This window comes from Pogoniulus pusillus, chromosome 42 (assembly GCF_015220805.1).
Source record: "Pogoniulus pusillus isolate bPogPus1 chromosome 42, bPogPus1.pri, whole genome shotgun sequence".
Lineage (NCBI taxonomy): Eukaryota > Metazoa > Chordata > Aves > Piciformes > Lybiidae > Pogoniulus > Pogoniulus pusillus.
In genome coordinates, this window is record NC_087305.1 from 4,042,005 (window position 1) to 4,069,945 (window position 27,941).

At 56.7% G+C, this 27,941-nt stretch overlaps 1 protein-coding gene across 3 annotated transcripts in view; it reads right to left on the minus strand.

The window, feature by feature from the left end:
- Nucleotides 1–10,126: 10,126 nt before the first annotated feature.
- The window catches only part of LOC135192522 (tetraspanin-15-like), a 29,036-nt gene continuing 11,221 nt past the window's right edge, over nucleotides 10,127–27,941 (minus strand). The window contains exons 4-8 of one of the 3 annotated variants that reach the window (XM_064175735.1): nucleotides 26,721–26,816; nucleotides 21,850–21,963; nucleotides 20,594–20,647; nucleotides 18,746–18,862; nucleotides 10,127–10,578 (exon numbers count right to left, since the gene is read on the minus strand). In XM_064175735.1, the coding sequence (XP_064031805.1) occupies nucleotides 10,339–10,578; nucleotides 18,746–18,862; nucleotides 20,594–20,647; nucleotides 21,850–21,963; nucleotides 26,721–26,816 (621 nt within the window). In that variant the 3' untranslated portion in view covers nucleotides 10,127–10,338. The other 2 variants (XM_064175736.1, XM_064175739.1) reach the window with 2 other exon arrangements.

Consider the following 27,941-nt stretch of genomic DNA (forward strand, 5'->3'; position numbering starts at 1 on the left):
CTAGGGGAACAGACTACCTCCCAGAACGAGGGCTAGCTCACAAAAAAAGGGCCAGCTCTTAAGTGCAAGGGCTAGCTCTTAACGGCAAGGGTTGGCTCCCAGAATAAAGGCTGCCTCCCAAAATGAGGGCTAGCTCCTAAGGACAAGGGCTAGCTCCCAAAATGAGGGCTAGCTCCTAAGGGCAAGGGCTAGCTCCCAAAATGAGGGCTAGCTCCTAAGGACAAGGGCTAGCTCCCAAAATGAGGGCTAGCTCCTAAGGGCAAGGGCTAGCTCCCAAAATAAGGGTTAGCTCCCAAGGGCAAGGGCTAGCTCCCAAAATAAGGGCTAGCTCCCAAGGGCAAGGGCTAGCTCCCAAAATGAGGGCTAGCTCCCAAGGGCGAGGGCTAGCTCCCAAGGGCAAGGGCTAGCTCCCAAAATGAGGGCTAGCTCCCACGGGCAAGGGCTAGCTCCCAAAATAAGGGTTAGCTCCTAAGGGCAAGGGCTAGCTCCCAAAATGAGGGCTAGCTCCTAAGGGCAAGGGCTAGCTCCCAAGGGCAAGGGCTAGCTCCCAAGGGCAAGGGCTAGCTCCCAAAATGAGGGCTAGCTCCTAAGGGCAAGGGCTAGCTCCCAAAATAAGGGTTAGCTCCTAAGGGCAAGGGCTAGCTCCCAAAATGAGGGCTAGCTCCTAAGGGCAAGGGCTAGCTCCCAAAATAAAGGCTAGCTCCCAAGGGCAAGGGCTAGCTCCTAAGGGCAAGGGCTAGCTCCCAAAATGAGGGCTAGCTCCTAAGGGCAAGGGCTAGCTCCCAAAATAAAGGCTAGCTCCCAAGGGCAAGGGCTAGCTCCCAAAATAAAGGCTAGCTCCCAAGAGCAAGGGCTAGCTCCCAAAATAAAGGCTAGCTCCCAAGGGCAAGGGCTAGCTCCCAAAATAAAGGCTAGCTCCCAAGGGCAAGGGCTAGCTCCCAAAATAAAGGCTAGCTCCTAAGGGCAAGGGCTAGCTCCCAAAATAAAGGCTAGCTCCCAAGAGCAAGGGCTAGCTCCCAAAATGAGGGCTAGCTCCCAAGAGCAAGGGCTAGCTCCCAAAATGAGGGCTAGCTCCCAGAGGCAAGGGCTAGCTCCCAGGGGCAACAAGAAACCCCTTTGAGGCCACCCACTGCCCGAGCAGGCTGCAGTGGCCTGGGGCAGCCTGCCCCTGCCCCTGCCCCTCCGAAGCATCCCCAGGGCAGGAGGAGGGCAGCGGCTCGGGGAGCGGCGCAGGAAAGCCCAAAGGCAGCGCCGGAGCCAAGCACCAAAGCGGCGAGGGGCAGGAGGTCGGGGGGGGGGGGGTAGAGGTTGGGATTTCCTCCTGGCGTGAAAGGAGGCTGCAAACCCTCTCCTGCTCTTCGGGGGCAGCCCACGGGGGACTCACTGGTCCTGCTGGCGTTGTCGTTGCCGCTCTCGTAGCAGCCGTGGCCGCCGCCGCCGCCGTCGTCGGTGTCGGAGCGCTCCTGGCGCTCGTAGTGCCTCTCGCTCTCGCTCCTGTCGCGGCTAGAGGCAGATCTCCGCCGGCGCCGTTTCCTCCGGTAGCCTCTGGGTACCGGTACCCCGATGTAGATGGAGTGGTAATCTGGGGTGGGGAATGCTTTAGAGAGAGCTTGGAAGGGGGAGGAAGGTGTTGGGGACTCGAAGAGAAGCCAAGGAGAGAGATTTGAGCTCTTCCCACCAAGCTGAAAGCATCACCCAGAGCTTTTTCTCCCCCGTGGGATGTGCCGAGCTGAGCCGTGGGGGCACTGAACACCGGAGAAGACCTCGCTGCTGCCTGGGGGCGCCTCTGGGGGGGTTGCTTACCTTCCTCATCGTCGTATCTCCTCCTGGAGCTGCTGAGGCCCCTCTCGCTCATCCCATCCTCATCCTCCAGCATGGTGCCGCCGCTTGGAGAGAGCTGAGCCGCAGGGAGGAGAGAGGAGAGAGACTTTAAAGGGTGCTGGGCAGGGGAAGAGCTTCTGGGCACACCCCCTGGGTGCTCCCCACTGCGGGAATCCTACACGTGTGGGCCTGGGGAAAAGACAGAGTCCTTGGCTGGGGTGAGGACGCTCCAGGGAGCTGGAAACTTCCCTATGGATCCTCCAAAGAGCTGGGACCTGACTGTGGGTCCTCCAGGGAGCTGGGACCTACCGGTGGAGCCTCCATGGACCTCCCAGCACCTCTTGTGTCTCCCTGACCTCACTGAGCCCTCAGCCCTGCCTCACTCTGCTCCAGCTCTGCCTCTGCTTCCACTTCTACTCTTCCCACAACTAAGAAAATCCAGATCAATTCCCACAGGCTTCCAGCTCCCCTCTCCTCCTTCTCCTCTCCTCTTCTCCTACTCCTCTTCCTTCCTCCTTCTCCTCTCTTCCCTCTCCTCCTTCTCCTTCTCCTCTCTTCCCTCTCCTCTCCTCTTCTTCTCCTCTCCCCTCCTCCTTCTCTCTTCCCTCTCCTCCTTCTCCTCTCTTCCCTCTCCTCCTTCTACTTCTCCTCTCTTCCCTCTCCTCCTTCTACTTCTCCTCTCTTCCCTCTCCTCCTTCTCCTCCTCTATTCTCCTCTCTTCCTTCTCCTCCTTCTCCTCCTCTACTCTCCTCTCTTCCTTCTCCTTCTCTTCTCCTTCTCCTCTCCTCCTTCTCCTCTCCTCTCCTCTCCTCTCCTCTCCTCTCCTCTCCTCTCCTCTCCTCTCCTCTCCTCTCCTCTCCTCTCCTCTCCTCTCCTCTCCTCTCTTCCTTCTCTTTTTCCTCTCCTCTCCTCTCCTCTCCTCTCCTCTCCTCTCCTCTCCTCTCCTCTCCTCTCCTCTCCTCTCCTCTCCTCTCCTCTCCTCTCCTCTCCTCCTTCTCCTTCTCCTTCTCCTTCTCCTCTCCTGCTCAAAGGAAGGCACCAGTGAAGCCTAAGAGATCCTGACAGAGATTTTCCAGCAGCACTCCAGACCAGACCCCAACCAGCAGGGGCTGCTCCCTGGACACAAGCAGCCTTTCCATTTGGGCCACACAGCCACAGACCTGCAGAGGTCACAGAGGGTTTGCAGCAGCACTTTGGTTTCCCTCATCTCCTAAGCACAGATTTCAAACCTCACCCAGACACCTTCCCCAGGAGATTCTTTGGATTTGGCCAAAGGATGTTAATTAACCTCCTAATTATCTGACCTCCAGTGATTGCCTTTCACACTTGACTTGGATGGGAGAATGGTTACCAGTGCTGGCAGCTGGGTCGATGCCTCCCAAAGTGACTTTGAGAGGCAGCCTCTCCACGGCCCCATTCCAGCTGCTCCCATCCATGGCAATATCATCACTCAGCTCTTTGAGGGGTGAAAACTTCTCAGCTCAAGCCAAAGAAATGCAAAATAGAAAGAGCTGGAAGGGTCCAGGCTTGGGCCAGGTTGGGTCTGGTGAGATAGTTGAGTTATTGAACCAACCCCTCCCCCTAACAGCCAAGTCCATCTTTAGCCTGATACAGGCTGCAGCCCAAACCCAGTTGCTGTTTGAAGGCATTTCTTGATTTGACAGATTTGGGAGTCTTTTTGGACCACATTATCTCCACACAGCCCATCCCCAGCCCAAGATGGGCTCCAGCCTTCACTCAGATGCTGTTTGAGGACATTGAAGTGTTTGGGGATGATTTTTGGACTGTGCCAATGGGAAACTTTTGGTACAGCTTCAGGAATGGATTTATTTAAGGAGCAAACAGCTCTGGGTGGAAATTTGTGGCCCAAAACTGAGCAAGTTAAGGGATCACATCAATCACCCAGCCCTGTCTTCTGGAGAACAACCTTTTGTGTCCTGCAGCTGGGTTGAGGCAATGCCAAACACAAATCCAGGCTACCAAAAGGAGCATCCAGTGCCAACCCCTGCCATGCCCAGGGACACCCTACCCTAGAGCAGGCTGCACACAGCCTCAGCCAGCCTGGCCTCAAACACCTCCAGCCATGGGGCCTCAACCCCCTCCCTGGGCAACCCCTGCCAGGCTCTCACCACTCTCCTGCTCAACAACTTCCTCCTCACCTCCAGCCTCACTCTCCCCACCTCCAGCTCTGCTCCATCCCCCCCCCCCCCCTCCTGCCACTCCCTCACAGCCTCAAAAGTCCCTCCCCAGCTTTTTGTAGTCCTCTTCAGATGCTGGCAGGCCACAAGAAGGTCACCTGGGAGCCTCCTCTGCTGCAGCCTGCACAGCCCCAACTCTTTCAGGCTGTGCTCCCAGCAGAGCTGCTGCAGCCTCTGAGCATCCTCCTGGCCCTGCTCTGGACACTCTCCAGCATCTCCACAGCCCTCTTGGCCCAGGGGCTCCAGAGCTGGATGCAGGACTCCAGGTGGGCTCTCAGCAGAGCAGAGCAGAGGGGCAGAATCTCCTCCCTGGCCCTGCTGGCCACACTGCTGCTGCTGCAGCCCAGGCTCTGCTTGGCTCTCTGGGCTGCAAGTGCACACTGCTGGCTCCTGCTGAGCTTCTCCTCCAGCAGCACCCCCAAGTGCCTCTCCTCAGGGCTGCTCTGCAGCCTGGCACTGCCCAGCCTGGAGTTGTGCTTGGCATTGCCTCGACCCAGACTTTTGCACCTGTGCAGGTCCTGGCTGATGCAGGCTGACTTATCAAGCATCCATCCTGGGAGGATTTGAGCTTCTTTCCCCCCTCTCATTCTTCTTCACACATTAAGACCTTTTCCCACCCTCAAATCCTTGCACACAAACAGACCTGACCGGTTGGAAAACCACAACTAGACAGAAGAGCAGAAGAGTTATTTTTGCCCCATTACTTCTTACCAGCTCCCAGTCCCACCAAAAGAAAGGAACCCACCCAAAACCTCCCCAATTTTTACAGACCAAACTTACCTTGAAGTGCCCTCAAATGGCTCAGAACTGGGAGGTGGAGCAGAAGTCAGCGGCGCCGATGGGTGCGGGAGCCCAGAGTGCCTTGGGACAAAGCTGCTCTTGCAACCATCCTGTCGATGCCCACTGCCAACTGCTCTGCAGCTCCCAGGGGGAAATGTATTTTGGGCAACACTCATTGACTTTTGGGAGCAGGAGAGCATTATGGGATGCAAAAGAGACATGCAGAGAGGCTGGGGAAAGGCTGCTGCTGCTGCGCAGTGATGGGCGACAGAGATCAGAGCTGCAGAGGGGCTGGGGGAAGGCTACAGTGCAGATCTGGGCTTGTGCAGTGATGTTCCAGAGAGATCAGAGCTGCAGAAGGGCTGGGGGAAGGCTACAGTGCAGATCTGGGCTGGTGCAGTGATGTTCCAGAGAGATCAGAGCTGCAGAGGGGCTGGGATGTGGCAGCAGTGCAGATCTGGGCTTGTGCAGTGATGTTCCAGAGAGATCAGAGCTGCAGAGGGGCTGGGGCATGGCAGCAGTGCAGATCTGGGCTTGTGCAGTGATGTTCCAGAGAGATCGGAGCTGCAGAGGGGCTGGGGCAAGGCAGCAGTGCAGATCTGGGCTTGTGCAGTGATGTTCCAGAGAGATCAGAGCTGCAGAGGGGCTGGGGCAAGGCAGCAGTGCAGATCTGGGCTTGTGCAGTGATGTTCCAGAGAGATCAGAGCTGCAGAGGGGCTGGGGCTTGGCAGCAGTGCAGATCTGGGCTTGTGCAGAGATGCTCCAGAGAGGTCAGAGCTGCAGAGGGGCTGGGATGTGGCAGCAGTGCAGATCTGGGCTGGTGCAGTGATGTTCCAGAGAGATCAGAGCTGCAGAGGGGCTGGGGCATGGCAGCAGTGCAGATCTGGGCTGGTGCAGTGATGCTCCAGAGAGGTCAGAGCTGCAGAGGGGCTGGGGCAAGGCAGCAGTGCAGATCTGGGCTGGTGCAGTGATGTTCCAGAGAGGTCAGAGCTGCAGAGGGGCTGGGGCAAGGCAGCAGTGCAGATCTGGGCTTGTGCAGTGATGTTCCAGAGAGGTCAGAGCTGCAGAGGGGCTGGGGCATGGCAGCAGCTGCAGGCTCTGGATGCAGTGCTGAGGGATGTGCTTTAGTGGCAGTGGCAAACAACTTCTTCCTAACATCCAGTTTCAATCTCCCCTCTGCCACTCCAAACCCATTCCTCCTCCTCCTCCTCCTGCCATTCCAAACACTTCTCAACAGTCCCTCCCCAGCCCTCCTGGAGCCTCCTTCAGACCCTGCCAGGCCACTCCAAGCTCTCCTGGAAGCCTTCTCCTCTGCAGGCTGCACAGCCCCAACTCTCTCAGCCTGTGCTCAGAGCAGAGCTGCTGCAGCCCTCTCAGCACCTTGGTGGCCTCCTCTGGGCTGGCTCCAACACTTCCATGCCCTGCTTGTGTTGGAGGCTCCAGAGCTGCACCCAGGTCTGCAGGTGGGGTCTGAGGAGGGCAGAGCCAAGGGGCAGAATCCCCTCCCTTGCCCTGTGCCCACACTGCTCTGGCTGCAGCCCAGCACAGGGTTGCTGTCTGGGGTTCACGTGCAGGGTTTTGCTCTCAGCATGTAGAACACATCAATTGGATTTGATGCAGCCCAAGCTATTGGCCACAGGAGCATGGCCTCTGCCCTTCCTGAGCTGTCAGCTCCTGTTTCACGCCCTGCTGGGTCCCCTCTGCTTCGCCTCTTACCAGGGGCATCGATAAATCAGCCCTGGCACTGGGCAGCCAGGCTGGGGGGCTGGAAGGGCACCTGGGATTGGGGCTTTTCTCTGGCCTCTGGGGAGACAAAGCCTCTGCAGGGAACAGGAGCTCTTGAATCTCCATCTCAGGTCCTGCAACACAGAGGCACAGAACCATAACCACCAATAAAACTCACCGTGGTGAGGGCTGGGAAGGGAGCTCTGGAGAGCAGCCAGGCTAAGCCCACCCTGCTCCAGAGGCCCCAGGTGGCCAAGCTGAGGCAGGAATCGACTTCTCCCCCACTCTCATCACTCAACGGCTGCAGTCCAGGCATGAAAACTGCCAGCAGCCACTCTTAGCAGTGCTCCTGTGCCAAGGCCCTGCACCAGCAGGCTCTGCCCAGCCCCATGCAGGTGTTGGTGGCTCCTAGCCCTGTGCCCAGCACCAGCAGGCTCTGCCCAGCCCCATGCAGGTGTTGGTGGCTCCTAGTCCTGTGCCCAGCACCAGCAGGCTCTGCCCAGCCCCATGCAGGTGTTGGTGGCTCCTAGCCCTGTACCCACCACCAGCAGGCTCTGCCCAGCCCCATGCAGGTGTTGGTGGCTCCTAGCCCTGTGCCCAGCACCAGCAGGCTCTGCCCAGCCCCATGCAGGTGTTGGTGGCTCCTAGCCCTGTGCCCAGCACCAGCAGGCTCTGCCCAGCCCCATGCAGGTGTTGGTGGCTCCTAGCCCTGTGCCCAGCACCAGCAGGCTCTGCCCAGCCCCATGCAGGTGTTGGTGGCTCCCAGCCCTGTGCCCAGCACCAGCAGGCTCTGCCCAGCCCCATGCAGGTGTTGGTGGCTCCCAGCCCTGTGCCCAGCACCAGCAGGCTCTGCCCAGCCCCATGCAGATGTTGGTGGCTCCTAGCCCTGTGCCCAGCACCAGCAGGCTCTGCCCAGCCCCATGCAGGTGTTGGTGGCTCCTAGCCCTGTACCCAGCACCAGCAGGCTCTGCCCAGCCAGATGAAGATGCTGCTGGCTGCTTGGCCTGTAGATAAAGAGAAAGTAACAGACATGACCTCCCCTTCTCCCTCCCCCACTCCAAATCCATGGAGATAGAAGGAGCAGGTTGAATTTCTCAGCCTGTGTTTAAAGGTTTCACTGAAGCCCTCCTGGGGAGAGGGGGGAGAAGGTGGAAAAGCAACATCCCTGCAGCCCAGGAGACACCCAGGTGGAGGCAGCAACCCTGAATGCCCTCAATCATCCTCCCCTCATTTCCCCTGGGCTGCAGGTTTCAACTTCTCCACTTGCTGAAAGAACCTCCACGATTTTGGCCATGAAAAAGCTTCACCATTCCCACTGCTTGGCTCTTGCCTGTTCACAGATCCATTCTCAGTGGGATATGGGAGGGGAAGGGGGGTGGGAAAGATGAGGGTAAAAGTGTTGCTTGGTTGGGTTCTTTTCAGGCTTGTGCTGGGGGATTGTTGCTTTAGTTCGATAAAAACAAAGCCTGGCAAGAGTCAGAAGAGGGAGACAGAGCCCAGCAGAAGCAAATCGATGCTCCTCCACCTCTCCCTTCCTGGGCATCCAAACCAATCAGGCAGCCTCTGGCTTCCAAAGTAGCTTGGATTAATAGGAAGCCTCACTAATGAACCTCCACTGGACCCAGGGCTCCAGATGTGACCTCAGCAGGGCAGAGTAGAGGGGCAGGAGAACCTCCTTCACCCTCCTGCCTACACTTCATGCTCCCCCCAGGGCACCATTGGAGCCTTCTTGCCCACTAGGGCACGTTGCTGGCTCCTGGGCACCTTCCTGCCCCCCAGCTCTGCCAACTCCTTCTCCTTGCAGCTGCTCCCCAGCAGGTCCCTCCTCACCTGTCCTGCTGCAGGAGGTTGTTGCTGCCCAGGGGCAGGATCCTGCCCTTGCCCTGCTTGAACTCGAAGAGCTTCCTCTCCTCCAAGCACTCCAATCCTTGCCCCTCTGCCGGGGCTGATGCAGGATGCTGGGGGAGGATGGATGTAGATTAAGGCTGGGGGATGGACAAAGGCTGAGGCTGGAGATGAGGGAGAGTGAGGGTGGGAAGATACTAGCACAGCTTTGCCCAGGGAGGTTGTGGAGCACAGGATCACTGAGTGTGATCAAAGATCACATTCTGTGATCCTGTGCTCCACAACAACCTCCCTGGAGGTGTTCAAGGACCAGGCTGGATGAGACCCTGAGCAACCTGGGCTGGTGAGAGATGTCCCTGCCCATGGCAGGCAGGGCTGGAACTAAATCAACTTGAAGCTCCCTTCCAACCCAACCCATCCTATGACCACAAAGACCTTTCCCCCCCAGCCTGTGGCTCTGGCAGAAGCTCTGACCCAACCTTCTCCTCTCTCTCAGCCAAGTTGCTGCTTGTTGCTGCCCAGGGGCAGGATCCTGCCCTTGCCCTGCTTGAGCTTCTTGAGGTTCCTCTCCCATACACCAATTAAATCCTATATCCTGAGTGACCTGGCAGGGAATTGCTGCTTTGGTCACTAAGTTGTGCTGTAAGACATCCAAGGAAGTTCCTTACCTGGGTGTTAGATGTTGGCCTCCAGCAGGAGGGAGCTGTCACCACCCCAGGGGTCAGCACAGTGCCTCAATTCAGGCATCTTTGCTGTGAACCACTCCTGGGCTCTCAACTTCCTTGCATCAGGATAAAGAGTCCTTGGGGAAGAGCTGGAAACCTTCCCACCTGGAGCTTTTCTTCTTGTCCAAGCACCTCTCTTGCTCCAGGAGGTGCAAATTGCCCTTCCTTAGGGATTTGAATCCAGCAATGCCCTTTGGGAGGGCTCTGCAGAGCTTGGTGCTCTGTCCCTGGGAAAGGACAAGGAGCAATGGGTGGAAGCTGCAGCTAGGAGGATGAGGAGGGGACTGGAGCACTGCTGCCTTCAGTTTGGGGCTCCCCAGGTGAAGAGGGACAGGAACTGCTGGAGAGAGTCCAAGGGAGGGCTGTGAGGATGAGGAGGGGAGTGGAGCAGTGCCTGGGGAGGAGAGGCTGAGGGCCCTGGGGCTGCTTAGGCTGCAGAAGAGAAGACTGAGAGGGGATTGAATCAATGTCTGGAACTCTCTGAGGGCTGGGGGTCAGGAGGGGGGGACAGGCTCTGCTCACTGCTGCCTGGGACAGGAGCAGCAGCAGTGGATGGAAGCTGCAGCACAGGAGGTTGCAGCTCAGCACAAGGGCAACTTCTTGGCTGGAAGGGTCCCAGAGCCTGGCACAGGCTGCCCAGAGAGGTTGTGGAGTCTCCTTGTGTGGAGCCTTCCCAGGCCTGTCTGGATGTGTTCTGTGTGCCCTGAGCTGCATTGTGTGGCCCTGCTGTGGCAGGGGCTTGGACTGGATGAGCTCTTTGGGTCCCTTCCAACCCCTGACATCCTCTGAGCTGTGATTTTGCCCCTTCTGGAGCCTGGGCACACCTTGGATCTGGGCACACCTAGGGATCTACCACCAAGCCACTGTTTTTCAGGTGATCAGGCAAAAGCCTTCCCTCTGAAGTCACTGCCAGGTGCAGTGCAGGTGGTGCCAGCCCTGGCCCTGCTGCCCCTGCCAGTGTGCAGCCAGTGCAGCAAAGGGACTTTAGCAAACACCACAGACTCACCTTTATTGTATAAAATTACCCTCCCCAAGCCCCCCAAACCACAGAAATGACCAAATGCTTCCACCCCCCAAGCTAGCAGAAGCAAACCCCCCCCCAGGAGCTCTCAGTGCATGGAACTCTCCAGTGTGTCCCCCCAAAAGCATCTCCTGAACCTGAGAAGATCAAATCGTTCTCCTGCCTGCATCCACCATCCCTCAGGGCTTGGCTCTGAGCTTCCTTCCAATCCTCCTCCTCCTTCTCACACTTTGCTCTGGCAGATGTTGACCTCCTGCTCTTCCTCCTCCTCTTCTTCCTCTGCATTGACAGGGATGTAGCCTCCTTCCTTGGGCAAGCACCAGCACCAGCCGGCGCCGCTCAGATCCAAGGCTCCCAAGCTGAAGTCTCTCATCTCCAAGATCCTGAAGTCAACCACGTCCAGGTTGGAGTAGATCTCATCCAGCTTTTGCCAGTAGAGCCAAGCCATCACCAGGCCAACCACCTGCCAAACAGCAGCATTTAAAACCAGCAAAACCCTTCCCTGGAGCTCTTCTCCTGCAAGGGAAAGCTCAGCTCCCAAACCTGGCTGAGAGAGAGGAGAAGGTTGGGTCAGAGCTTCTGCCAGAGCTACAGGCTGGGGTGGGGGGGAAGGTCTTTGTGGTCATAGGATGGGTTGGGTTGGAAGGGAGCTTCAAGTTGATTTAGTTCCAGCCCTGCCTGCCGTGGGCAGGGACATCTCTCACCAGCCCAAGTTGCTCAGGGTCTCATCCAGCCTGGTCCTTGAACACCTCCAGGGAGGTTGTTGTGGAGCACAGGATCACAGAATGTGATCCAAGATCACACTCAGTGATCCTGTGCTCCACAACCTCCCTGGGCAAAGCTGTGCCAGTATCTTCCCACCCTCACTCTCCCTCATCTCCAGCTTCAGCCTTTGTCCATCCCCCAGCCTCAATCTACATCCATCCCCCCCCAGCATCCTGCATCAGCCCCGGCAGAGGGGCAAGGATTGGCGTGCTTGGAGGAGAGGAAGCTCTTCGAGTTCAAGCAGGGCAAGGGCAGGATCCTGCCCCTGGGCAGCAACAACCTCCTGCAGCAGGACAGGTGAGGAGGGACCTGCTGGGGAGCAGCTCCAAGGAGAAGCTGGCAGTGCTGGGGACAGGAAGGTGCCCAGGAGCCAGCAACGTGCCCTGATGGGCAAGAAGGCTCCAGTGGTGCCCTGGGGGGAGCATGAAGTGTAGGCAGGAGGGTGAAGGAGGTTCTCCTGCCCCTCTACTCTGCCCTGCTGAGGTCACATCTGGAGTGCTGGTTCTAGTTCTGGGCTCTCCAGTTGGAGCTGGACTCTCCTCATCCTCCTTCTCCCCATCTCCCTCAGCTGCTCCTCCTCAGCCCTCTTCTCCAACCCCTACCTGGCTGCAGCTTCCTCTTAGGCAGCTGTAGAGACCCACAAAGTCTCTCTTCATCCTCCTTGTCCCCATCTCCCTCAGCTGCTCCTCCCCATTCCTTATTCTCCAACCCCTACCTGGCTCCAGCCTCCTCTCAGGCAGCTGTAGAGACCCACAAGGTCTCTCCTCATCCTCCTTCTCCCCAACCCTATTCTCCAACCCCCACCTGGCTGCAGCCTCCTCTCAGGCAACTGCACAGACCCAGAAGGTCTCTCCTCATCCTCCTTCTCCCCATCTCCCTCAGCTGCTCCTCCTCAGCTCTGTTCTCCAACCTCTACCTGGCTGCAGCCTCCTCTCAGGCAGCTGCACAGACCCAGAAGGTCTCTCCTCATCCTTCTTCTCCCCATCTCCCTCAGCTGCTCCTCCTCAGCTCTGTTCTCCAACCTCTACCTGGCTGCAGCCTCCTCTCAGGCAGCTGCAGAGACCCAGAAGGTCTCTCCTCATCCTCCTTCTCCCCATCTCCCTCAGCTGCCCCTCCCCAGCCCCTTCCCCAGCCCCACGGCAGGGGTGCCCAGGTCCAAGCCTCGTTGAAGAAGGCTCAGAGGTGGCTCCATCCCTGCAGGAGCTGCAGGAGAGCCCAGAGCAATCAGGCCCACGTGGCTGTGGATAATGAGCTTTGTGCTAATCCATATTCAGCAGCTTTTAAAGCCATCAGAACTTTCCAAGCACCCTTTCCACGGGTGTCAAGCTGTGTGTTCCCCCCCCCCTCCACCCTGAGCATCTCATCACTGAGCAGATCCCAACCCTGCTGCTGACACCATGAAAAGACCAAGCAAGAAAGACCTTTTGAAATGACAAATATTAAGCCTAAAATGCCTTTTTTTAAGCCCTTTTTGTCTCTCTTTTTTTTTTGGGTCCTCCCAACCCCCCCCCCCCCCGCTCCCCCAGCAGTAAATCCAGGCAGGATTTGTGTTTGCAACGAATTCAATGCAAATGAAGCCAATTCTGCCAAGCCAGTTGGGTTCAGAGACATCTCCACCCACCCCCCTCCTGCTCCTCTCCTCCTGTGCAGGGAGGAGATCTTGAGTGGAGTGGAAGTACCTCAGGTCCTGCAACACAGAACCACAGCATCATAGAAACTCACTGGGGTGGGAAGGGAGCTCTGGAGAGCAGCCCAGGCCATGCCCTCCCTGCCCCCAGCAGGGCACCCCCAGCAGCTTGCCCAGCAGCACAGTGCCCAGGGGGGGTTGGCAGCTCTGCACACAAGGACACTCCACAACCTCTCTGCTCCAGGCCTCCAGCACCCTCAAAACGTTGTCCCCTTCAGGAGGCACCTCCTGGCTTCCAGTTTGTGCCCTTTGCCCCTTGTCTGGTCCCAGCTTCTTGCCCCTCTCCCCCTTCCCAGCTCCTTGGGGCTTGCAATAAGTAACATCCTCCACGGCCCAGCAGTGCCACTGAAGCTCACCTCAAGAGCTTTGCTCCTGGCACCTTGGCACCACAAATGATCTCACCTGAATGGTGCCAGCAGGAGCAAGCTGGAGGGGGTGGGAAGGGAGCTCTGGAGAGCAGCCCAGGCCAAGCCCCCCCTGCTCCCAGCAGGGCACCCCCAGAAGCTTGCCCAGCAGCACAGTGCCCAGGGAGAGATTGGCAGCTCTGCACACAAGGAGGCTCCACAGCCTCTCTGGGCAGCCTGCTCCAGGCCTCAGCACCCTCACAACAAACAACTTTCTCCTCCTCCTCTTCACATCCAACCTCCTGGGCTCCACTCTGTGCCCTTTGCCCCTTGGCCTGGCACTGGGCACCACTGAGCAGAGCCTGGCCCCAGCCTCTTGCCCCCCACAGCTCCTTCAGCTCTTGCTCAGCACTGCTCAGATGCCCTCTGGGGCTGCTCTCCTGCAGGCTCTCAGCCCCAGGGCTCAGCCTTTGCTGCTGCCAGAGCTGCTCCAGGCCCCTCAGCATCTGCCCAGCCTGCCCTGGACTCTCTGCAGCCCTTCCCTGTCCCTCTGCCAATGGGCAGCACAGAACTGGGGGTCCAAGGCAGCATTCCCAAGTCCTTGTTCTTGGATGCTTGGAGCAGGCTGCCCAGAGAGGTTGTGGAGTCTCCTCTGCAGATTTTCAAGCCCCACCTGGCTGTGCTCCTGTGTGCCCTGCTCTGGATGATCCCCAAAGGTCCCTTCTAAACCCTCCCATTCTGTGATTCTCTGACCTAATCTGGAGCCTCAGCACCTGAGGAGCCCAGAACTAGATCCAGGGCATCATTCCCAAGTCCTTATTCTTGGAGCTGCTTCCCAGCAGGTCCCTTCTCACCTTCCCTGCTGCAGGAGGTTGTTGCTCCTCAAGGGCTGGACCCTGCCCTTGTCCTGTTTCAACTCCATGAGCTCCCCCAGCCTGGTCAAGGCTCACTGCATGACAGCAGAGCCTGACTGATGGGGGGAGGGGGGCTGTGGGGTTCACCACTCCACCCAGTTTGGTCCCATCAGCATCCTGCAGCCCAGAACCTCCTCTCTGCTCTGAGTTATGAAGCAGCTTTGCAGTGCTGCTCTCCTCCCAGCAGCCTCTTAATGAGAGCAGCAGAAGCTGTCAGCTTTACAGATGCATCCAATTTCCCCAGCACCAAGGGCACTGAGGCTGCCAGGAGTAAAGAAGAGACTTCAGCTTTTATTGTGCTGGGCTCTGGAGGGAGGAGGTTGTTGGCATCAAACCCCAACCCCCCCCCCCAAAATACTCTCTCCAAAATATGAGGCTGCTGAAATTAAAACACTGCTTCTGTCCCCAAATTCCCCTCCTGTGGTGCCAATCAGCACTGAGCTGCTTCCACTTATTGCTTGGGCTCTGCAAATTGCCTTCTCCTGCTCAGAGAAGGGCCAGAAACTGCTGCTGCCTCAGGTGGAATCTCAGCTGCTGCTTCCCAGCTCCTGGCTGGGCAGGTTTGAGTATGGGCATGAGGTCACCCAGGAGCTGCTGAGGTCACCTGGGGCTGCTGAGCCTGGAGAAGAGCAGTCCCAGAGGGGTGGTCTGGTCTATGGCTCCAAAGACCTGAAAGGGTTGGTGCCAGGAAGGTGCCAGGCTTGGTACCAGGAAGGTGCCAGACTCTTGGCAGCGGTGCCCAGTGACAGGGCAAAGGGCAACAGGAACATCCTTGGTTTCTGCTCAGAGAAGGGCCAGAAATTGCTGCTGCCTCAGGTGGAATCACAGCTGCTGCTTCCCAGCTCCTGGCTGGGCAGGTTTGAGTATGGGAATGAGGTCACCCAGGAGCTGCTGAGGTCACCCAGGAGCTGTTGAGGCCACCTGGGGCTGCTGAGCCTGCAGAAGAGCAGTCCCAGAGGGTAGGTCAGGTCTATGGCTCCAAAGACCTGAAAGGGTTGGTGCCAGGAAGGTGCCAGGCTCTTGGCAGTGGTGCCCAGTGACAGGACAAAGGGCAACAGGAACCTCTCTGGGCATCCTGTTCCAGTGTCTCCCTACCCTCATGCTGAAGAAGTTGTTCCTAAGCTCCAGCCTTGCCCCACACCTGACACATTCCTCTCCATGGAGCTGCAAAGCACCTGGAGGAAAGCTGGGAGGGTGCTGGGCTGGGGCCAGGATCCAGGTCCTGTGCTTAATGTCTAAGAGCAGTGGTTTGGAACTGGAGCAGAGCAGAGTTAGGTTGGAACTGGAGCAGAGCAGAGTTAGGTTGGACACCAGCAGGAAGTTCTGCACAGTGAGGGGCAGAGAGAGGCTGGCACAGGCTGCCCAGGGAGGTGGCTGAGGATCCACCCCTGGAGACATTCAAAGCTAAGCTTAGAACCAGAGAATCAGGCAGGTTTGGAAGGGAGCACAAGGAGCAGGCAGTGCCAACCCCTGCCATGCCCAGGGACACCCTACCCTAGAGCAGGCTGCACACAGCCTCAGCCAGCCTGGCCTCAAACACCTCCAGCCATGGGGCCTCAACCACCTCCCTGGGCAGCCCATTCCAGCCTCTCACCACTCTCCTGCTCAACAACTTCCTCCTCACCTCCAGCCTCACTCTCCCCACCTCCACCTTTGCTCCATCCCCCCCACTCCTGCCACTCCCTCACAGCCTCCAAAGTCCCTCCCCAGCTTTTTTGGAGCCCCCTTCAGACCCTGCAAGGCCACAAGAAGGTCCCCTGGGAGCCTCCTCTGCTGCAGCCTGCACAGCCCCAACTCTTTCAGTCTGTGCTCACAGCAGAGCTGCTGCAGCCTCTCAGCATCCTCCTGGCCCTGCTCTGGACACTCTCCAGCATCTCCACAGCCCTCTTGGCCCAGGGGCTCCAGAGCTGGATGCAGGACTCCAGGTGGGCTCTCAGCAGAGCAGAGCAGAGGGGGAGAATCCCCTCCCTGGCCCTGCTGGCCACACTGCTGCTGCTGCAGCCCAGGCTCTGCTTGGCTCTCTGGGCTGCAAGTGCACACTGCTGGCTCCTGCTGAGCTTCTCCTCCAGCAGCACCCCCAAGTGCCTCTCCTCAGGGCTGCTCTCCAGCCTGGCACTGCCCAGCCTGGAGCTGTGCTTGGCATTGCCTCGACCCAGCTGCAGGACCTTGCCCTTGCTCTTGTTGCACCTCCTGAGCTTGGCTTGTGCCCACCTCTGCAGCCTGCCCAGCTCCCTCTGGCTGGATCCTGCCCTCCAGCTGTCAGCCACACCACACAGCTTGGTGTGTCCTGGGCAGCCTGCTCTGGTTGGAGCTGTGCCTGCTGCCTGCAGGGAGGGGTTGGACAAGATGCCCTTGGAAGGTCCCTTCCAGGCCAGTTGATTCTGTGTGGTTTTTCCATCCTAACCTCACCAGGATGCTCCTGGCTCTGAAGCCTCCCACTTGGGTGGCTGGAAGGCTGCATCCTGCTGAAGAGGAGAGCTGAATCATTCCAGAGCTCTTCCAGAGCTCATCCAACAAGAGGGAAGCTTTTGTCTTCCATTGGCTTTTGCCTTCCATAAGTTGGTATTTATAGAGCAGGCTCTTGTAGAGGTCCTGGAGTGCAGAGGAAGCAAATCTCTTTGCTGCCCTTTGCTCCTCCTACACTCAGCCTGCCTCAGCCACTCGAGAGCAGCCCAGAGGCCCCTGGAGCAGCTCAGAGAGTGAAAAGCAAACAAGAGACAAATTGATCTGCACAGCAAAAAGGAGCCTGAGCAATGCAAAGCCCTCTGCAGACAGAAACATTTAGCACTGCTGGCACTGAGAGATGAGAGACTCCCAGAACCCAGCGTGGTGAGGGTGGGAAGGGAGCTCTGGAGAGCAGCCCAGGCCATGCCCACCCTGCCCCAGCAGGGCACCCCCAGCAGCTTGCCCAGCAGCACAGTGCCCAGGGGGGGTTGGCAGCTCTGCACACAAGGAGGCTCCACAGCCTCTCTGGGCAGCCTGCTCCAGGCCTCAGCACCCTCACAACAAACAACTTTCTCCTCCTCCTCTTCACATCCAACCTCCTGGGCTCCACTCTGTGCCCTTTGCCCCTTGGCCTGGCACTGGGCACCACTCAGCAGAGCCTGACCCCAGCCTCCTTCAGCTCTTGCTCAGCACTGCTCAGATGCCCTCTGGGGCTGCTCTCCTGCAGGCTCTCAGCCCCAGGGCTCAGCCTTTGCTGCTGCCAGAGCTGCTCCAGGCCCCTCAGCATCTTCCCAGCCTGCCCTGGACTCTCTGCAGCCCTTCCCTGTCCCTCTGCCCCTGGGCAGCACAGACCTGGACCCAGCACTGCAGCTCTGGGCAGAGCAGAGGGAGAGCAGAACCTCCCTTGCCCTGCTGCCCACACTCCTCTTCCTGCCCTGCTGGACACCATTGCAGCCTTTCTTTGGCCACCAGGGCAGCCTCCCTCCAGCTTTCTGCTGGCAGCTGCTGGGGGGGGTGAAGCCATTTCTGGGCTTGACAGCTCCTGACACCCCAGATGGCCATTTATAACTTAATTCCCTTCAAATCTTGACAGGAGCAAATCTGATTTCTATTTAAAAGCTGGAAATGATGAGCAGATGGGAAGGAGAAGCTGCTTCAGCTGAGGAGCAGTGAACAGCACTGCCAGAAAACTCAGCACTTGTGCTCCAAGAAACCTCTTGGTACTCAGCAGCAGCCCTGACTCTGCCATCCCTGCTCTGCCCTGCCCCCCACACGCACTTCAGAGCATCCCCACGCTGGCATCTTAATGGGTAAGGCAACAGGAGGCTCCTGTGATGGGCTCTCAACCCCCTGCCAGGCAGATAGAAGCAGTGGCCTCCAGGCTGGCATCTTCTCACCCCACTTCTGGGTCGTTGGCAGCTCCTAGCAGTGGCCCAGCAGAAGCTCAGTGCTCATTTGGATGCTTTTGGAGGAAGCACTTTAGGGCTGTGGAGCAGCAGAGTGAGGACTGGGCAGAAGCTTCTGCCCCCCTCCAGCTTCTCCACTTAGAGAATCCTAGAACCAAGCAGGTTGGCAGAGAGCTCCAAGCTCAGCCAGCCCAACCTGGCACCCAGCCCTGCCCAACCAACCAGACCATGGCACTCAGTGCCCCAGACAGCCTTGGCTGCAACACCTCCAGCCATGGGCACTGCACCACCTCCCTGGGCAGCCCATTCCAGTGCCAATCACTCTCTCTGCCAACAACTTCCTCCTCACCTCCAGCCTCAACCTGCCCTGGCACAGCTTCAGCCTCTGGCCCCTTCTCCTGTTGCTGTTTCCCAGCTCCAGAGAGACCTTCTGGTGACCTTGCAGGGCTTAAAGGGCTGAGCAGAAAGCTGGGGACAGAGTTCTGAGCAGGACCTATTGGGACAGGCCAAGGGGGGGATGGTTTGAACCCCAAAAGGGAGATTGAGAGTGGAGAGGAAGAGGAAACTTTTGGTACTGAGGGTGGTGAGAGCCTGTGCCAAGTTGCCCAGAGGGCTGGGAGCTGCCCCATCCCTGGCAGCTGTGCTGGAAGGTTGCTTGGCTGGGAAATGGCTTTCTGAGGCATGGAAAAGTCCTGCTAACTTTCCAGGTCTGGCTGATTTGGGGTCACATTTCTGCTGTCTTGGTAGACACAAGCAGCAAAAGCTTTGCTGTGCCTACCCAAGCTGCTGCTCCATCACCTTTAGACCTGAGGAGGGCTTAGGAGACCAACCAGCACCTCTTAATCACAGACCACAACATGCTAGGGCTTGGAAGGGACCTCCATAACTCATCAAGTCCTGGCAGAGCAGACAAAAAGTCCTCTGGAAAGCCCAAGAGAGATGGAAGCAGAGTGGAGAAATCAACCTCACTCCACATGAATTCTTTTCCTCCTGCAGCTCAGTGCAAGCTGCAACCAAGACAAACACCACCACCACCACCACCCCTCCCCCACCAAGTTCCAGCACCCACCTGTGGAAGCAGCAAGGAGCAAACGATGCCCAAAGTGGCCTCGAAGTTGTCCTTCAGCCAAAGCCCCACGGCGTGGATGCAGCCTCGCACGTGGATGACTTCCAGGAGCTCCAAGCGCTGGAAGAAGAGTGGGGAGGAAGAACCAAAGGGCAGCAGAGAGCTTGGGGAGGGCAGATCCGAGCTGGAGATGAGGGAGAGATGCTTGAGAGTGAGGGGAGAGGAGGCAGAGGGCACAGGCAGGGGAATAAAACAGCCTGCAAGTGCTCCTGCTGGCTGCTGCTAGCTCAGAGAGCTCAGGGAGCTGAGTCTCATCCTTGAGCACATCCAGGGGGGTTGTGGATCACAGCTGCTGGCAGCTGCTGCTGAAGTGCAGGGAGAGCAGCAGCACAGGGAGGGGATTCTGCCCCTCTGCTCTGCTCAGCCCTCACTTGCAGCACTGCCTCCAGCTCTGGGGCCCCCAGCACGAAGAAGGACCTGGGGATGCTGGAGAAGGTCCTGAGGAGAGCACAAAGAAGGCTGCAAAAGCTCTTCTGTGGGGCAGGATGAGGGAGTTTGGGGTTGTTTCACCTGGAGCTTGAAGCAGAGTCTGGAAAGGGCTGCAGGAGAGCTGGGAAGGGACTTTGGATAAGGGCTGGGAGTGCCAGGATGAGGGACAAAGGCTTTGAGCTGCTAGAGGGCTGAGAGCAGACTTCCAGTACAAGGAGCTCCAGGAGAGCTGGGGAGGGACTTTGGGTGGGCTTGGGGGTGTGAAACTGCTGCTGGGAGGGGGGGGAGATGTTCCACCAGCAGAGCTCCATCTCCTTTCACTACCCCAAGGAGCAATGAACTCATCTCTGGAGCTCCCCAGGATGAGAAGAAGCCGTTGGAGAGGGTCCAGAGGAGCCACCAAGATGATCAGAGGTCTGGAGAACCTCCTGGGAGAGCTGAGGAGAAGAGAAGGCTCCAGGGAGAGCTTAGAGCAACCTTCCAGTGCCTGAAGGGGCTGCAGGAGAGCTGGGAAGGGAGTTTGGATAAGGGCTGGGAGTGGCAGGATGAGGGATAATGGATTTGAGCTGGGAGAGGGGAGAGGGAGAGTGGAGATGGGGAAGGAATTGTTGAGAGTGAGGGTGGGGAGAGACTGGCACAGGTTGAGGGTGGTGAGACCCTGGCACAGGTTTGCCCAGGGAGGTTGTGGAGCACAGAAGCACCCAATGTGATCAAAGATCACATTGGGTGCTTCTGTGCTCCACAACCTCCCTGGAGGTGGTCAGGACCAGGCTGGATGAGACCCTGAGCACCCTGGGTTGGTGGGAGCTGTCCCTGCCCATGGCAGAGGGAGGTTGGAGCTGGATGATCTTTGAGGTCCCTTCCAACCCAACCCATTCTGTTGAGTCTTGGAGATGCAAACCTAAGGAGTTGGGGGGTGGGAGGCAAGAGGCTGGGGCCAGGCAAAGGGCAAAGGGCACCAAGTGGAAGCCAGGAGGTGCCACCTGAAGAGGAGGAGAAGGTTGTGAGGGTGCTGGAGGCCTGAAGCAGAGAGGTTGTGGAATCTCCCTTGTGTGGAGAGCTTCCAACCCACCCCTGGGCATTGTGCTGCTGCTGGGCAAGCTGCTGTGGGTGCCCCTGCTGGGAGCAGGGTGGGCATGGCATGGGCATGGCATGGGCATGGCATGGGCATGGCTGCTCTCCAGAGCTCACTTCTCACCCTCTCCATGCTGGGGGTTCAGGGATGCTTTAGGAAGAAGGAGGAATTTCAACCCAGCTGCAGTAACTGCCATGCTGGGTGGGGAGGAGGAGGTGGGGAGGGGAGGAAGGTCTGCAGCTAAGGGGCTGGTGGAAGGAGGAGGAGATGTGATTTGTCCTCTTTACCTCCTTCTTGATGGTCCTGTAGCCACACAAGGTGTTGATGACTCCTCCAGGGACCTGAGGACAGAGAAGCAGTGAACAGCCTCAGCCCTCTGGAAGTCAGAAGGGGGAAGAGGGAAAAAGACTGAAACCAAAAGGATGAAAGCTAAAAACCAGAAGGACCTCAACCTGCCTCAACCATTCCATGCTGCCCGTGGCAAGAGGCTGCCCTCAAGCCTCTGGGGCTGCACCTCCCAATCAGCCCAGGCTGCTCAGGGTCTCATCCAGCCTGGTCCTGACCACCTCCAGGGAGGTTGTGGAGCACAGAAGCACCCAATGTGATCTTTGATCACATTGGGTGCTTCTGTGCTCCACAACCTCCCTGGGCAAACCTGTGCCAGTGTCTCAGCACCCTCAACCTGTGCCAGTGTCTCACCACCCTCAACCTGTGCCAGAGTCTGACCACCCTCAACCTGTGCCAAGTTCTCCCCACCCTCAACCTGTGCCAGTCTTTCACCACCCCCAACCCATGCCAGGCTCTCCCCACCCTCACTCTCAACAATTCCTTCCTCATCTCCACTCTCCATCTCCTCTCTCCCAGCTCAAATCCATTATCCCTCATCCTGCCACCCCCAGCCCTTGTCCAAAGTCCCTCCTCAGCTCTCCTGCAGCCCCTTCAGCTACTGGAAGATTGCTCTAAGCTCTCCCTGGAGCCTTCTCTTCTCCTCAGCTCTCCCAGGAGGTTCTCCAGACCTCTGATCATCTTGGTGGCTCCTCTGGACCCTCTCCAACAGCTCCTCCTCATCCTGGGGGCTCCAGAGCTGAGCTCAGTGCTCCCTGAGGCAGTGAAGGGAGATGGAGCTCTGCTGGTGGAACCTCTCCCTCCCTGGGGCAGTGAAGGGAGATGGAGCTCTGCTGGTGGAACCTCTCCCTCCCTGGGGCAGTGAAGGGAGATGGAGCTCTGTTGGTGGAATCTCTCCCTCCCTGGGGCAGTGAAGGGAGATGGAGCTCTGCTGGTGGAACCTCTCCCTCCCTGGGGCAGTGAAGGGAGATGGAGCTCTGTTGGTGGAATCTCTCCCTCCCTGGGGCAGTGAAGGGAGATGGAGCTCTGCTGGTGGAACCTCTCTCCAGCAGCCAGGAATCTGCCTCCCTCTTTTTGCTCCCCATCCTTTAGCTCTTGCTGAGCACTAAGCAGGGTTAGGGAGTGCTCAGAAGAGGGGGGGAGAGTTTGCTTTGCTGGGACACAGAGTGAAGAAAAGGCCTTTTTGCTGCCTCCTTACCTTCCTGACACAGCAGGTGTAGGGCACCCCACATGCCAGGGGCCCAGTGCCATTGCAGGAGTGGTACTGGTTCACCTCCCAGTCTCGGTACTCATCACCACCACAGCAAGAGAACTGCCAGGGAGAAGGAATGGAGAGGATGAGAATGTGAGCAAGCCTTGGCCATCTGCAGCCCACCCAAGCACCTCCCTTCCAGCCTCACCCTGCGTAGCCAAAGCTGCTTTGTGCCAGGGCAAGGGAGGAGGTTCTCCTGCCCCTCTGCTCTGCCCTGCTGAGCACACAGCTGGAGTCCTTCATCCAGATCTGGGCTCCCCAGGGGCAGAGGCACAGGGAAGTGATGGATCTTGGAGGTGTCTTCCAGGCTGGTTGATTCTATGATTCTATGAGGGAGTCCAGGGCAGGCTGGGCAGATGCTGAGGGGCCTGGAGCAGCTCTGGCAGCAGCAAAGGCTGAGCCCTGGGGCTGAGAGCCTGCAGGAGAGCAGCCCCAGAGGGCATCTGAGCAGTGCTGAGCAAGAGCTGAAGGAGCTGTGGGGGGCAAGAGGCTGGGGCCAGGCTCTGCTGAGTGGTGCCCAGTGCCAGGCCAAGGGGCAAAGGGCACAGAGTGGAGCCCAGGAGGTTGGATGTGAAGAGGAGGAGGAGAAAGTTGTTTGTTGTGAGGGTGCTGAGGCCTGGAGCAGGCTGCCCAGAGAGGCTGTGGAGCCTCCTTGTGTGCAGAGCTGCCAACCCCCCCATGGCACTGTGCTGCTGGGCAAGCTGCTGGGGGTGCCCTGCTGGGGCAGGGTGGGCTTGGCCTGGGCTGCTCTCCAGAGCTCCCTTCCCACCCTTCACCATGCTGGGATTCAGGGAGTCTCTGCTGGAATTCATCCTTGCTTTCAGAAGCAGGGAAGCTGAGGCTCATTCATGCTTCTCTGATTTAATTACAGGTGACTAATCTCCTCCTCCTCCTCCTCCTCCTCCTCCCGGGGCGGGCAGGCAGGGGATGGCTCTTTCAGCACCTCCGATGGATGTCTCTCTGTGCTCTGGAAGGCAGCTGGGGCCAGTGGCTGCCATTTGACAAAATGCTAATGAGGTTCTGCAGTCAAGCAGGGATTGCTCTTCCTGTCAAGTGAAATTAGAGATCAAATGCTGCAGCTACAGAGGGAGAGGCAAGAAAGGGAAAAACAGCAGCCAAAAAAGCCATAAAACCCCAAAGCTGCTTTCTTCCTTTTGTTCTCACAAGGGAAGAGAAGAATAAGGGAAGAAAAGGGAGTGAGGGAGGGAGGGGGAGAGATATAAAAAGGGGGGAAAAAGAAGGAAAAAAGAAAGGATAAAAAAAGAAAAGGAAAAAAATAAAGGAAAAAAATAAAAGAAAAGGAAACAAAGGAAAAGGAAAAAAGAGAAAGGAAAAGGAAGGAAAAAAGAGAAAGGAAAAGGAAGGAAAAAAGAGAAAGGAAAAGAAAGGAAAAAAGAGAAAGGAAAAGAAAGGAAAAAAGAGAAAGGAAAAGAAAGGGAAAAAAGAGAAAGGAAAAGAAAGGAAAAAAGAGAAAGGAAAAGAAAGGGGAAAAAAAGAGAAAAGAAAAGAAAGGGAAAAGAAAATAAAAGAATAAGGGAAAAGAAAAGAAAAAGGAAAAGAATAACAAAAAAAAGGAAAAAGGGAAAAGGAAAAGGAAAAGAAAAAAGAAAAAAGAAAAAAAAGGAAAAAGGAAAAAGAAAAAGGAGGAAAAAAGGAAAAAGGAAAAGGAAATAAAGGAAAAGAAAGAAAAAATGGAAAAGGAAAAAAAGAAAAATGAAACAAAGGAAAGAAAAAAGAAAAGGAAAAGGAAAAGAAAAAATAAAGGAAAAAATAAAAGGAACAAAAAATGGAAAAGGAAAAAAGAAAATAAAAGGAAAAGGAAAAAAAAAAGGAAAAATAGGGAAATAAAAAAAAAAGAAAAGAAAAAGGGGAAAAGAGAAAGGAAAAAAGAAAGGAAAAAGGAAAAAGAAAAGATAAAAAGAAAAGAAAAAAAGAAAAAGAGAAAGGAAAAGGGAAAAAAGAGAAAGAAAAGAAAGAAAAAGGAAAAAGAAAAGAAAAAATAAAAGAAAAAGGGAAAGATGAAAAAAATAAAATAAAAAAGATAATTAAAAGGAAAATAAAAAAATAAAGGAAAAATTAGAATAAACCAAAAAAATGGAAAAGGAATAAAGAAAATAAAAGGAAAAGGAAGGAGAAAAAAAAAGGAAAAGAAAGAAAAGAAAATGGGAAAAAAGTAAAGAAAAAAGAGAAAGAAAAGAAAGGAGAAAGGGAAAAGGAAAAAGAAAAGAAAAAAAGGAAAAGAAAAGGGAAAAAAGGAAAAAAGGAAAAGAAAAAGGGAAAGGAAAAGAAAAAAAAGAGAAAAAAATGGAAAAGGAAAAAGAAAAGAAAAAAATAAAAGAAAAGAAAAAGGGAAAATATTGAAAAAATGTAAAAAGAAAAAGGAAACAAAGGAAAGAAAAAAGAAAAGGCAAAGGAAAAAAGGGGGGGGGAGAAAAATGAGACAAGGAAAAAGAAAAAGAAAGGGGAAAAAAGGAAAAGAAAAAGAAGGAAAAAGAGAAAAAATAAAATAAAAACTGAAAAAAAAAGAAAAGAAGAAAAAAACAAAGAGGAAGAAAGAAAAAAAAAAAGGAGGGGGGAGAAAAAGGGGAAAACAGCCAAGGAAAAGGCCAAGTTTAATGCAAATCACTGCTCTAGACGGAACCCCAGCGGGTCTCCTGTGTCAGGTCATCCCTTCTGCTAAACAAGCTCAGCTCTTCCCATTCCCTCCGGGAGAGAGAAGCCTGAGGCAGGCAGGAGGAGCCTGTGTGCTCCATAGACAGCACTGAAGTCTCAGCTCTCTCCAGGGCTTTGAGCACCGAGCTGGTGGAGGAGAGGATTTAACCCTCTGAGCACCTCCTCTGCCCCTGCTGCCTTGGGTCTTTGCTTCTGGTAACCTTTTGGGTCAGCTTGGAGAGATTTCAGGTCTGCAATTGGCTGCTTGGGGATGTGGTTGAGGATCAATGCCTGGAGATGTTTATTGATGAGCTGGAGCAGGGGATGGAGTCCAGCAGCAGTGAGTGTGCAGATGGCACCAAGCTAGGAGCAGCTGTGGAGCTGTTGGAGGGGAGCAGAGCCCTGCAGAGGGACCTGGCCAGGCTGCATGGGTGGGCAGAGGCCAAGGGGATGAGACTGAACAAGGCCAAGGGCAGGTTCTGCACTTTGGCCACAACAACCCCAAGCAGCTCCAGGCTGGGGCCAGAGTGGCTGAGAGCAGGCAGGCAGAGAGGGCCCTGGGGGTGCTGGCAGAGAGGAGCTGCAGAGGAGGCAGCAGTGCCCAGGTGGGCAGCAGAGCCAATGGCATCCTGGGCTGGCTCAGGAGCAGTGTGGGCAGCAGGACAAGGGAGCTGCTTCTGCCCCTGTGCTCAGCACTGCTCAGGCCACCCCTGCAGTGCTGTGTCCAGTTCTGGGCTCCTCCACTGCAGAGAGATGCTGAGGTGCTGGAAGGTGCCCAGAGCAGGGCAGCAAGGCTGGGGAGGGGCCTGGAGCACAGCCCTGTGAGGAGAGGCTGAGGGAGCTGGGGGGGTGCAGCCTGCAGCAGAGGAGGCTCAGGGCAGAGCTGATTGCTGCCTGCAGCTGCCTGCAGGGAGGCTGTAGCCAGCTGGGGTTGGGCTCTGCTGCCAGGCAGCCAGGGCCAGAAGAAGGGGACACAGCCTCAAGTTGTGTCAGGGCAGGTTGAGGCTGTTTGTGAGGAGGAAGTTGTTGTCAGAGAGAGTGATTGGCACTGGAATGGGCTGCCCAGGGAGGTGGTGCAGTGCCCATGGCTGGAGGTGTTGCAGCCAAGCCTGGCTGGGGCACTGAGTGCCATGGTCTGGTTGGTTGGGCAGGGCTGGGTGCTAGGCTGGGCTGGCTGAGCTTGGAGCTCTCTGCCAACCTGCTTGGTTCTCTGATTGTATCAATAAAAATAGCTGAACACTAAAAACAACCTCTCTGGAACTGTCCCCATGCTCTGGGAGGGATCCAGAGAGGATTGCCCACAAGGGACATGGAGATGGAACTGCTGCAGCTTCCCTCTTGTATCCCCAGCAGGGCTGCTAGGGCTGCTCAGGCTGCAGAGGAGAAGGCTCCAGGGAGACCTCAGAGCAGCCTGAAGTGCAGGGAGATCTCCAAGCTCTCCTCTCAGTCTTCTCCAAGTCTCTTCTCCAGGTTTGTTGCTCCTCTTCTCTCTCAGCCCTGCCCTAAACCAGCTGCTGAGTGACCTCAGATTGGGCAATGTGACTGCCCTGGCATGGTCCATGGCATTGTGTGGAGCTGCAGAAGCTCTCTGGCACCAGTTTGCCACCACAACTGGGCAATGTGACTGCCCTGGCATGGTCCATGGCATTGTGTGGAGCAGCAGAAGCTCTCTGGCACCAGTTTGCCACCACAACTGGGCAATGTGACTGCCCTGGCATGGTCCATGGCATTGTGTGGAGCTGCAGAAGCTCTCTGGCACCAGTTTGCCATGCAACTGGGCAATGTGACTGCCCTGGCATGGTTCCTGGGGTGGTGTGGAGCAGCAGAAGCTCTCTGGCACCAGTTTGCCACCACAACCGGGCAATGTGACTGCCCTGGCATGGTTCCTGGGGTGGTGTGGAGCAGGAAAATCTCTTTCCAGGGCACCCAGATGGCAGAAGAAGCCAACATCAAGGCCAGCAGGGTGGCCTGGCAGAGCAGCACAAGACAGAGCCGGGCACAAAGGGGCACGCAGAGCAACACAGACCAAGATACCTCAGGAAGGCATCTTAGGGGGTGGGAGGAAAGACAGAAATCCAGGGAAAACTGAGGCCCAGAGTTCATCATCCCTTGGAGGACCTTCACAGCAAGGCCTCCCCAGTGCCATCCTCCCTCCCAGGGCAAACCTTCTCCTGCACAAAGTCCAGGATGTTCTTGAAGTCGAGGTCGTCGTAGTAGTGTCTGATGCCCTCTTGGATGTTGGAGTGCAGAACTGCATTCATCTGGGGGCAGGAAAAGCCAAACCCACAGCTCAGACGTGGAAGAGGCACCAGGGGAGGCTTGCCAAGTGTGAAGTTGGTCATGGCAAGAGGTTGAGAGCTGGCCCCAGAGTGACAACTCCCCCCCCCAGATCTCAGCGTGGAAGTGGTCTCTAGAGATCATCCAGCCCAAGCCTCCTGCTCCAGCAGGGCACCTGCAGCAGTACTCAAGCTGTGCCCTCCCCCAGTGCCCAGCCCAGGGGCACAATCCCTGCCCTGCTCCTGCTGCCCACACCATTGATGATCCAGACCAGGCTGTTAGTGTCCTTCTTGGCCAACTGAGCACCTCCTGGTTCATGTTCATGGCTGTTGACCAAACCTCCCAGGGCCTTTCCCACTGGGCACTCTGCCCCCCAGCCTGGAGCCTGGTAGAATGGTTTGGCTTGGAAGGGGCAAGCATTGGGTCTGAATTTCCTCATGCTTGGCCTGAAAATATCTGGGAGCTTGACTGACACATGCCAGGAAGCAGCCAGGGAGGGATTCCAAACCCTTCCTGTGCTAGCTGGAGAGGAATTACAGGGGTTGGCTGCTGACCTCTGCTCAGCCTGTGGCTTGGTAAATGGTTTGGTTTGGAAGGGGCAGCAGAGCCCAACCCCCACCTGGCTGCAGCCTCCTCTCAGGCAGCTCTACAGACCCAGAAGGTCTCCCCTCAGCCTCCTTCTCCCCAGCTCCCTCAGCTGCTCCTCCCCAGCTCTCTTCTCCAGACCCTTCCCCACCTTTCCTGCCCTTCTCTGGCCCTGCTCCAGCTCCTCAATGTCCTCCTTGGAGTGAGGGACCCAAAACTGGCCCCAGTGCTCAGTGCCCAGCCCAGAGGCACAATCCCTGCCCTGCTCCATGCTGCCCACACCATTGCTGCTCCAGGCCAGGCTGCTGCTGCCTCCTTGCCCACCTGGGCACCCCCTGGCTCATCTCCAGTTGCCGCCAACCAGCACCAACCCAGGGCCTTTCCCACTGGGCACTTTCCAACCACTCTGCCCTCAGCCTGGAACCTTCCTGGGGTTGCTGTGACCCAAAGCCCCTTGGCACTGGTGAACCTCATCCCATTGGCCTTGGCACATCCATCCAGCCTAGCCAGAACCCTCTACAGAG